Below are 11,537 nucleotides of genomic sequence, written 5' to 3'. Positions count from 1 at the left end.
GGAAAATGGGCTCAGATCTGTGCCCCCAGGCCTTGGGAAATGGTATCTACATCCTTAGATTAGAAACACAGGAGGGTGGGAACAGGGGAGGCTTACAGGGCTGGGCACTGCACAGCCCCAAGGAGCAGTAGTCACATTGTATTCTATTCTTCCCTGTGAGTAGAATCTCCTAGAGGTGTGTGACTTGGTGGCTCTGAGCCTCTGCGTCAGACAGACTTGGTCTCAAATCTTAGCTCTGCCACTTTCTGCCTGCATTCCTTTGGGTTATTTAATCTCTGTGGGCCTCAGTGTCTTCACTTGCAAATGGGTGTTATGCTAATGAACTCTCAGACTGTTGTTAAGATTAAATGAGTTCATACAGGTAATGGTTGCGATGGTGACTGGCCAGTGGTAGCTGTTACTTGGCACTGGATTTTTGATGGCAGGATACGTACTAGAATTGAGCACCCGACTGTATTTGTATTATGGTGTAATTTTAAGGCAGTGTGAAGAGACCGAAGAGCAGTACACTAGGAGTCAAGAACCCTGGAAACGAGGTTGTGTGTGTGTGTGTGTGTGTGTGTGTGTGTGTGTGTTTTCTGTTCTCAACCCCACCATGGTGGTCCATCTTCTCATCTCTGCCTCAGGACCATGCTGGTGGTACTCACCACATTTGGAATGATCGGAGACAGAGGGGTCGCCAGGAGCCCTTCTGGGCTGGCCAGGCTGCCTGGGGGTAGAGGAACAGTGGCAGCCTTGGGGAGAGGCACTGTTGTGGGCTGGAGCCATGAGGCGTTCCCTGTGGTGGGGGTGGTGGTTCAGAGCATGGGTTGTGGAGACAACTGCCTACTGTCCCCCTTCAGCCTCTTCCTGGTTGTCTGACTTCTCTGGGCCTCTGCTTCCTCCCTGGACTAGTCACCCTGGGGTTGGTATCAAAGTACCACCGGCCGGGCACTTAAACAACAGAAGTGTATTTTTTTCTCATACTTCTGGAGGTTAGAAGTCCAAAGTCAAGGTGTCGGCAAGGGTCGTCTTCTTCTAGGGCCTCTCTCCTTGGCTTGCAAGTGGCAGACTTCTCCTTTGGGTCTTCACTGGGTCTTCCCTCCTGTTTCCCTCTGTGTCCAAATTTCCTCTTCTTACAAAGACACAAGTCCTGTTGGATTAGAGTCCACCCTAATGACCTCATTTGACTTTATTACCTCTTTGCAAACTCTCCAAATACAGTTATATTCTTAGGTATGGGAGGTTACAACTTCAACATGTGCATTTTGGGGGAGATATAATTCATCCCATAACACTCACCTATAAAATGGAGATTGAAAATTGTTCCTACCTCACAGGGCTCTGGTGAGGATTAAAAATACTCATGACAATAAAATACTTGGAATGTTGCTGGCTTCACGGTGTTAGCCCTTAATGTTGTTAGTCGTATTTCTTGGCATTGAAGAGGGGGGTGCCCTATGCGGGACACTGGGGAGGGATGTGGGGAGAAGCAGGTCCAGCCCACAGGAAGCTGACCCAGCCCTGCCACTGACCAGCTTTGTGGCCCTGGCCACTTTCCCTATTGGAGGGTGCCAAGAACAGAGCTCTGAGGAAAGTGAGCCTCCACCCTCCAAATAGCCCAGGGGAAAGAAACAGCACACAGATTTGCAGTGACACTGGTCTGGGCAGCTCAGGTTGAACCTCACTTTATCTAAGACAGTTTCAAGACACAAATTTATTTTATGTTCCACCACATAAGAATAAATGCTGCCAATTATAATTGTAAGATATTATCTACTGTCAAGTCCCATCCTGGTTTTAGGGATTCTGGAATTTGAAACAATAGGTCTTAGAAATCACGAAAGAGAGTATGTCCTTTTCTTTGCTTTTGGCAACAAGGATCTGCCGAAGGGAAGCAGGCAAGGTCATTTGGCCTTCAGCCTCAGATTTTGGCTGTTGTTCAAGGTCAGATTTATGCAGGGAAGTAGGATGGTGAGGCAGCGTCCCAGCTGAGGCTCATCACTTGCCGCCCTAGTTAAACCCATGGCTGAGCAACAGATCTAAAAGGCTGCTTACATCCCACTTGAGATTTTGGTGGGCCTTACGAAATGAGCTCATGGTTCTGGAGCCCAGCAGATCTGGGGTATGGTTCCAAGGCTGTTTCCCCAAAAAAGAGGTTGAAAGAAGGGGCACCTGGGTGGCTCAGTGGGTTAAGCCTCTGCCTTCGGTTCAGGTCATGATCTCAGGGTCCTGGGATCGAGCCCTGCATTGGGCTCTCTGCTCGGCAGGGAGTTTGCTTCCCCCTCCCTCTCTGCCTGTCTCTCTGCCTACTTGTGATCTCGCTCTCTATCAAATAAATAAATAAAATCTTAAAAAAAAAAGAGGTTGAAAGAAGAAAGAGTCTGGTGTACAAAGAGGTCTTTGCTGAGCATGGCATGCACAAGGTAGTGTACAGAGAGAGGGCTGGGAATCTCGTGTTTTGAGGTCCTCCCTGGCAATGTAACTGAGACAAGTCCCTCCACCACTCTGGACCTGTTTCCTCACAAGGAAAGCAGTGGAGTTCACTCATTTATTCAACAAACACGAACTGAGGAACTCCCCTTGGAGGCAGTGTGCTGAAGGCTGAAAGTGTGTATATGGAGTGTGAGAAGCAGTCCCTGCTTTAGGAGAGTTCTGTCCAGTGTGGAGCAAGGAGTACAGAGAGGAAGGAAAGAGGAGGGAACCAGGCATATTCCATGCATTTTCTTACTTAGTCCTTATAATCGCAGTAGGTAGGTAAATACAGGTATTTTTATCCTGGCTTGGTAGATGAAGTCATTGAGACAGAGATGATGGTGCTTGCCAGGGTCACATGGCACAGCCAAGATTTGGACTGATCTGCTTGACTGAAGGCCAGTTCTTTCCTCTTTGCCTTTCATGGTCAGTTATGTTTCCTCCTAGCACAACACTCTCAGGTCTTGTGCCAAAAAAGAGACAATGAATGTCCATTCTGATCGTCCTCTCAGTAAGGGAGCCTGTCTCTCCACTTGGGAGTGATGATGGGCACACAGCCTGTCTAACCCACTTCTTCTTCAAAGGAGGTGAGGGTACCATGTTTCAGGGGAACGAGCTTCACCCTCACAAAAGCTTTCAGACTTCCCTCAGGGCAGTGCCAGTAGGTGTGACATGCCATCTGAGTGACTTCACTTTGCCTCGTGGTTTTAGCCCCAGCAGTACTTAGTAGAGTCCATTGTTCCACACTGGAAAGTACAAAAATCCCAGGAGGGCTCCATCATCAAGTATCATGTCACAGGATGAAAGGCTAGCAGAAGACACACAGGGCCAGTCCTGTGCCTGAAGCCCCCTTAAGCCCCATCAAGGGACTTGCGGTCTCTGCTTACATAGTTCTGGAGCAAGGAGGATCGTTTTTCTATCCAGCTTTGCCTAGAAGGGATGGCTAGCTGGTAGAGCTGAACTTCACCTTGCTGCATTTTGCCAAGAAAGCTTTCAGGCCAGGACAGTGAAGGTATTTGCCCAAGGTCACCTAGAACATCAGTGGAAAAGCCTGGATCAGAGTCCTGGCACTTGGAAACTCAGTCCTGTTCTTGGCCTCACAGTGAGCAGACATAATCCTGAAGGAGGATTCAGACTGGGTTCTCTCCTCAACTTGGCCACTTACCTTGAATTAAATGACATTTAATTCAATAGCCAAGGGCCTACTATGTACCTGGCATGGCTTAAACCTGGTGTGGTCACAGGACAGTCATTTCCTCTCTCTTAGCTTCAGTTTCCTTGTCTTTGAAAAAAGCCCCTCCTGTGCTGCTGTCTCAGAGAGTTCTGCGAAGATTAAGTGAGAAAAAGGAAGCAAAGTGTTTTATATCCTGGAAAGTCGTGTGTGCACTGGGGAGTTGTAGCTAAAGCTGGCCATCCCATTTGTGGTCCAGTCTGCCTTAGCATTGCCCACGATATTGGACTTTGTTTACTTGTCTCTCTCCCACTGTACTCCCCGTGGAGTCGGTGGGGGGATGTTTGGGTTCATCTTTGATTTCCCAGAGCCCCGCCCTGGGTTTGGAATATCCATAAACTTAACAGAGTTTATGGATAAACAGAACATGTGATGGTCCAATTCTCAGATCCATGGAGATGCCAACCAGAAGAGCACCGGAAGACCAGAGGAGGACGGGCTCAGTGGGAGGGTGGTGGAGGATGAGAATGGTGTCCACTGTGGATGGGGGCAGGGTTTGGGTCCCTGGAGAGGAGAAAGTGAGACACTCCAAGCAGTGGGGGTGGCTTGGACAAAGGTCAGGTGATGGAAATACATGTGAACTATGCAGGGGACAGTGAGAGAGTGGGCAGGTAAGACAGAAGTAAAAGATGAGGAAAGATGGTAATAATGATGATAATAAGTAATGTAGTAAATATACACTTTACTCTAGGCACTATTCAAAAAGCTATAGATGTATTCCTCATCGAACCCTTATAACAACCCTGTGAGGTGGGCATTATTACCTCCACTTTACAGACAAGGAAACAGAGAGGTTAAGGATCTTGCCTAAGGTTACATAGCCATTAAGTGGCAACATCAAGATTTGACTCCAGGCAGTCTAACTGCAGAATCTATGCTCTTTTTTTAAAAAAATATTTTTATTTGTTTGACAGAGAGATAGACAGTGAGAGAGAGAACACAAGCAGGGAGAGTGGGAGAGGGAGAAGCAGGCTTTCCACTGAGCTGGGAGCCTGATGCAAGGCTGAATCCCAGGACCGAGGGATCATGACCAGAGCCGAAGACAGCCGCTTAACCGACTGAGCCACCTAGGTATCCCAGAATCTATGCTCTTAAAGTAGGTTAAAGCCTGTCTCTAAAAGGCTAGGAATTTTGGAATGTTTCTTAAGCTCTAGGAAAATGTTTGAGCAAAACTTTCGAGCAAGAGGGAGTTCGAGCAAGAGAGGACATCATGGGGTAAGAAAGTCTTATTTTGTGGGTGGCAGAGGTCCTTCAAAAGCATCTCTTGAGCACCTTCTGTGTGCTGGGCATTGGGGATAGAGAGAGCGAGACAGAGCCCCTGCCCTCCCATGCACGCCATTCTTGTGTTGGGGCAGGTTCCCTTTAGCTCTCCAGAGCCCACTGTGAGCATCTTTTTCTTGATGATTGGGGACATCACTTTAGTAACGAAATTGACTACAGTGAGAGTATTTGCACCATGGAAATTGGCCAATGCTACAAATCAGGGCTTTTCTCCAGGGGCTGGTTGATACATCTTGAGCAGCACAGTGCTGACCGGGAACACCTGCAGTGTGGTGGTAAAAGTCCTTACCCGATACAGGGCGGTACAAAGCGGGTTAGGGCTAACTGCACGGTGAGTCAAGGAGGCCAGGCTTCTGCAGGGTGCTGAGGGATGAGCAGATGTTTGCTACGAAGACAGGGCAGCAAGGCGCAGCTCAGAAAGAGGAGTGCTATGGCACAACATATTCATTCTAGAGTTCTGTGACAGGACACTCTGGGTGTGAGGGAGCTTGGGAACCTATGAGGTCTCAAACAAAAGGGTGTTTATTAAACAAACCCAATATCTGATTTATGAAGTGAACTAATTGGGACTGGGGAGGGAGTACCCATGTCACAACACATTAACCTTTGTCTTTAGCTGGCAGGATCTTAGAGGATTTCCAATGTGACTCAACTGGGCCTTTACCCAAAACCTCAGTAAAAGGGAACCTAGGTTTTGGGGAGGGACCTGGCATGAGAATGGACTAGAACATTCTATGGCTGCCAGCTAACTGGGAAATGTTGACAAAAGTTTTGAAATGCCTTGTATATTGGGGTGGGAGGACCAGGGAAGCTGGCGGGAAATAGGACCAGGCTAAGTGAGGGTCACACACTTCCTGCCCAGAAATCAGGGCCAGAAAGCGGCACCACAAGGTTGTTGTGTTGTTTTTGTGTTGGATGGGGATCTGGGTGCTTATGGACTACTCAGTGAGCCTCTGGCTTCCAGAGGCCAAATTTTCTCCTCAGGACCCCCTTGGTCCCGTGCCCCAGACAGGGGTGAACATGGCATCAGACCGTCTCCACGATTCTCTGCTTGATGCCACACTGTCCTGAAGGTTCTGAAGGAGACTGAGGTCACTGGGCTGTCTAGGCAGATGGAGCTGCCTGAGCCAGGACCCCCCAGGACCTGGAAAAAAGCCAGTCCCTCCCTTTGATGGGCTGGTTATTGAGGTTGTTTTGCTCTGCAAGATGATCACAGGGCCTCATTTCTCTGCCAACCACCCCCATCAGCCCCGCAGCCCCCAGCCCCCGGCCAACCCCCGCCGCAGCACCCCCACCCCAGGCAGACTCAGATGGTCAGTGCAGAGACCACAGGAAAGGGATGGGGTGGTTATTGAGGTACGTGAGGTGAGAAGCTGTCTCAGGCTGGCCTTGGCCCAGCCCCTAATTGTAGTAGCCGGTTTAGGAGTAATTTGTAAAAGAAAGCTGGACTTTTGGGGTGAACCAAGGGGCAGTTACAAAAGTGCTAGGTTTACAAAGCGGAGTGACTGCATCTTGGCTCGTGAGGCTGTGTCGGGGACTGGGGGGTGTGTGGGGGACAGGCAGCACCATGGCCACCTCTGCATAGGGAGCTCTGGCCTGAAGGCAGAAGAGAGAGGCACAAGGCTTGCTCTTCATAAAAGGGCAAAGGGCTTTTCGTGGCTCTGAGGGTATGTGGTCATAGGAAGGTCACAGGAAGCAGTGCCCAGGGTGGCCTTCAAGCATGTAGGGGCCTTCTGTGGTGGCTGGCCTCAGGAAGTGGGAACACCAAGGTGCCTTAGGGTTCCCTCCGGCACCCCTTCTGACCATCCCTCTGCATGCTCGGCACCAGGCCTGAGGCGGGAACAGAGCTCTCAAGCTCCTGTGTGCCTGGAATTGTTCTTAGTGGGAGCACAGCTATTGGCTGTGCACAAGGCTAAACTGAGGCAGCTTGAGACGGCTGATCACCATGAGGTCTTGCTCGGAGCAGGGAAGGGCTCACAAGATGCACATCCCTGCCTCCCAGGGAACGCGCACGCCAGCTCCCTGGTCCCTTGGGATGGTCTACCCGTTCCACTGCGTGTTCTGTCTTTGGGGTGCCAGCCAGGTGGCCATGCTTGCCGGAGGGGCGTGCACAGTGAGCGTGCAGGGTGTGTACACCTGTTGCTCTGCCGGTGCTGGGACTCCATGCAGGGGCTCCCCCTTCCTGCCTGCCTGGTCTCTGCTCATGCTGTTTCCAGTTCCCATGGTACCCTGCTTAGCTCTGTCACCACCCAACCTACGCTTAAAAGCCCAACTTGGCTGTCCATCAAGCCCTTAGTGAGAGCTGAGCTCGCTTTCCCCAAGTTCCCACAGCGCATTTTGTGGTGCTCTAAGCCTTTTCCAGACTGAACTCATCTGTGGCCATTTGCATCCTCAGGGCCCACACACCAAGTGCTCCAGACAGGCCTGCTGAGTCGTACTCTCGAGGTGCTCCCTGCACGGTGGTGCGTCACGATCACTTCCTGAAGGAGCAGGCTTTTACAGAGTTCCTAGGTGCCGGGCCTAGCTAGGAATTTTCATAGCCACCAGCTCATGTAAATCTCCTAACACTGGGAGGTGGGATTGTTACCCTAGGAGGAAACAAATCAGAGTGGCCTGATGACTGGTCCCACGTCACACAGCAAGTGATGGAGCCAGAGTTCAGATTCGGGGGTCAGCTGGATACCAAGGCCAGGATTGCCTTTTTTTTTTTTTTTTCTTTTCTTTATAAGCAGACACAAAAGAGCAACGTCATTTATCATGTATACTGTAGTCTCACATATATTATTTCGTTTGATCCTCACAACAGCCCTGTGAGGTAGGTAGGGTTATGTATTATTGTTACGCCCATTTCACAGACAAAGAAATGGAGGCGGCTCAGTGAGGTGAGTGACTTGCACAGTCACACAGCACATTAGTGGCTTCACAGGTCGTTTACTTTCTCTAACGTTGAGCTGCATGAATTAAGAAGCACCGAAAAGATGGAGAGAGAGACGTTTTATGGAGGAAGAAAGGGCAAGTGGTGATTTATGAGATTTCTTCCTTAAACTGTTTTGTTGTGATCACAGCTTCTGCTGTCTGTTCTGATCCGGGTTCTCCTGAGTGACCTTTTTGAGTACCATTGGCCTGGTGGCCTGGGACAGCTGTCAGAGACTCCAGAGTCCCACGGTAGGGGGAAAAGGCCTTTATTTTGTAACAGAGGCAGCCCTGCCCACAGCCCAGCATACCAGCTCCCTACTCCCAGGGTGTAACTATGGGAAGCCCCTTCCTCAGCCCATCTCCTGGGAGGGACTGTGTCACTAGGCTCCCCTAGTTTTGTCTGAAGGCCCCTGCCCAATGGAGAAGACTGTGGGACTTCCAAGGCCATACTCCAGGGATGAATCATAATGGACAGTTTTGAGGCCTGCACTGTTCATCACCTCCTGCAGAGTGGTGGCTTGGTTTGTCTTGCCCAGGACCTTCCCCCGAGGGGGTCCCGGAGCTGGTTATGAGAGGAACAGTACCACAGGGGAAGGCCACTTCTCTCAGAGCAGGGTCATAGGGGCTGGACACTTCCTCTTAGAGCAGGGCTATGGTTCAGTCCACTTCTGGGCTCCTTGCTGCACACTGCCCAGCGAGCCCCTGGTCTCCTTCCTCTGGCAACACTTTATTGGGGTGGCAAATCTTCATCCTCCAACAGGAAGTGGTCAAAAGCTATGTGGAGCCATGGCTGATGAGCAGGTGGGTGGAACGGAGATCACAAACAAAACCATCATGAAATGGGACTGCCTGACAAGGGATGGCCGGGGGCTGACCTTGGTTCTGAAGACAAATCCCAGGGGGGAATCCTAATGCCAAGTAATAATATTGATAGGAGACACGTCTGGCTTCTTAATAAGAGTGACTGTTTTGAAAGAGAAAGTATACATCTGGAAGAGAAGGAAGGTTTAGAACCAAGACTGGAAAATGGGAGTGGAAGGACAGATTTTGGTTTGATGTAAGGAAGGGCTTTTTAACAGCGCTGGCCAACCATGGCAGGGACTGCCCTGGGCATGATGAGCTTCCTGTTACTGGAAATATGCAATCAGGGATATGTGATGACTTGAAGGTGCTGGGGAGAGCACTCAGCCCCAAAAGGCCTGGGGCATGCTGGGGGCCGGGGAGGACAAAGTGACCACTGGATTATTTTCCAACCCTGAGAGTCCCTAATATTATTTGTGTAAAATGACCTATTTCAATGATACTTCAAATTCTTTGGAGGAAAGGATTACAAAAGTCACATAACAGTCTATGTTACGAAAGGCCTTTCATTGCCCTGGCTCCAGATACTTTAAAATCTTCACAGGGACAGCAGCTCATTTCTGAAGTGAGAAATCCCCAAACATCTACATTTGGCCCAGTCAAGAGGGACAGCCCCATCCTCTGAACCCGGCATGGACACTCACTCCGCTAGGCCGTGCCACAGCTCCAATCTCTCCCCGCCATAGTGGAGGCCAAAAATGCAGCTCTGAAATCTCACTTCCAAGCTGGCCCAACATGGCTGTCCCTGGGCAAACAAGTCCAAGGTTCCGGGTGCATCCTTGGGACAGAGGAGCAGGCGGCGTGGGTGACTTAACGTCCTGGGGACCTGAAGGGGGCCTTCTGTTTTCACCCCTTCCCCTTCACCAGGGGCTCCTTTCACAGAGGGCTTGGGGAGGCACTGCCTAATGGTACAGAGAGAGCTGGTGCCTGTGAAGAACCCGCCATTCCTCTGTAGCCAGCAAGCCCTCCTGTGGCCTTTTGGACACACTGGCAGACACTTCGCTTGTCATGACCAACTGCCCATCTCTAGCTCCAAGTGGCAAGGAAAAGGTGGCTCCATGGAGAGGACACATGGATTTGTATAGGGAGACTGCATTGTGGGGAATCAAGTCCTGCTACGCGATTAATACAGGTTAGTGTAGCGCCCTGGCTCCCACCACTGGCGAGACACTCTCCAAGATCTGGCTGACATGGAGCTTCTTGGGAGCCCCCCTCCAGTGTTGCTGGGGTCCTTTTATCTGTACCGTATTAATCGAATAATCTTATTGTTCATAAAATCCACGGCATGTGGGTGAGAAGAATCGATGCAGAAGCCGTCACTCAGGGCGATTTTCAGCACCTCTTCCACAAAGACCTGGAAGCTGTTGATCTGCTTGTTGGCTGGTACCACCCAGAGCCTCTTGAGGTTCTGCTTGGTGTACTCCTCCTCTGGGAGGCCCTCCACATTGGCCACCCAGTCCAGAGTCAGGTGGTTGGGGTCCTGCAAGTGGCTGGTGATGGAGGAGAGATTGCCATTGGAGCAGTAGAAGAGCTTGGAGCCCAGAAGCTTGAGGAAGAGGCAAGAGGTACTGAAGATGTTGGCATTGAAGACCTGCATGCTGGATGAGGAGAGGCTGTAGATCTGAGGGGCCTCTCGTACAGTGAAGTGGACCGTCTGCACCCGCTGGTTCAGGGTGATGTTGAGCATGGCGTTCTTCTCGGCCTTGGAGAGCTCCACCTCCTTCTCCTGCAGGGCCTCAATGAGGGGCTGCACCTGGTAGAAGTCAGCCTCCCTTCGGAGCAGGCCCATCTCCTGGAAGTCCTCCGGCAAGTCCAAGTGGGAGGTGCGCAGGAAGTTGAGGATGTAGCGGAAAACTTTGCCGTCGCGGTCGATGAAGCAGTTACCCTGGCTGTCCCTCTTGGTGGGCATCTTCCCACTGAACATGGCGCCCAGCATGGAGTCGGGGAAGCTGGTCAAGGTTGCCAGTGAGGTTGTGTAGAGCTTCCCCCCGACGTTCAGTGTGATGGGGTCAGACATGGCAGGAGGCCGGGATGCTGGAAAGTAGTCCTGGGCAGGGAGAAAAGTGAGAAATTACCCAACCCTATCTGGGGTCTTGGTCTGTCGGGGCTGCTATGAAAGAATACCATAGAACCATTGGCTTAAGCATTTCTCTCTCACAGTTCTGGAGGCTGGAAAGCCCAAGATTAAGGTATAGTCTGATTTGGTGTCTGGTAAAGGCCATGTTCTCGCTATGTCCTTGTGTAAGAGAAGGGGCAAAAGAGCTCTCTGGAGGGGCGCCTGGGTGGCTCAGTCAGTTAAGCGACTGCCTTCAGCTCAGGTCATGATCCCGGAGTCCAGGGATTGAGTCCCACATCGGGCTCCCAACTCCACGGGGAGTCTGCTTCTCCCTCTCACCTTCTCCTCGCTCATGCTCTCTCTGTCTCTCTCTCTCAAATAATAAATAAATAAAATCTAAAAAAAAAAAAAAAGAGCTTTCTGGAGCCTCTTTTATAAAGGCATTAACCCTGTTCATGAGGACTTAACCCTCATAGCCTAATCACCTCCCAAAGGTCCTACCTCCTCATACTATCACACTGGAGATGAGGAGTTCAATAGAGGAGCTTGGGGAACACAAGCATTTAGTCCCTAACATCTGTGTATGCATAGTGCTCAACTCCTTATTGTAGATCAAGCCTACAGTCCTAGAGGTTGGAGCGAATTAATATGGATTAAAAATGGATGGGTGATAATTACCACACCATCTAAAACATATTAGGTTCACTAGGGAGTTAAAAAAAAAAAAGCATGGGTCTG

At 50.5% G+C, this 11,537-nt stretch overlaps 1 protein-coding gene across 1 annotated transcript; it reads right to left on the bottom strand.

The window, feature by feature from the left end:
* Positions 1 to 7,770: 7,770 nt before the first annotated feature.
* On the bottom strand, positions 7,771 to 10,768 carry LOC111154479 (potassium channel tetramerization domain containing 21). Its single transcript, XM_022514092.1, has one exon. The coding sequence runs from the start codon at positions 10,758 to 10,760 to the stop codon at positions 9,978 to 9,980; it is 783 nt and encodes a 260-aa protein (XP_022369800.1). The 5' UTR covers positions 10,761 to 10,768; the 3' UTR covers positions 7,771 to 9,977.
* Positions 10,769 to 11,537: the final 769 nt, after the last annotated feature.

The sequence above is a fragment of the Enhydra lutris genome, unplaced genomic scaffold, assembly GCF_002288905.1.
Source record: "Enhydra lutris kenyoni isolate GAN:26980312 unplaced genomic scaffold, ASM228890v2 scaffoldscaffold37, whole genome shotgun sequence".
Classification (NCBI taxonomy): Eukaryota; Metazoa; Chordata; class Mammalia; order Carnivora; family Mustelidae; genus Enhydra; species Enhydra lutris.
Note: the sequence above shows the minus strand (reverse complement) of the source record. Positions and strands in the feature narration are given on the sequence as shown.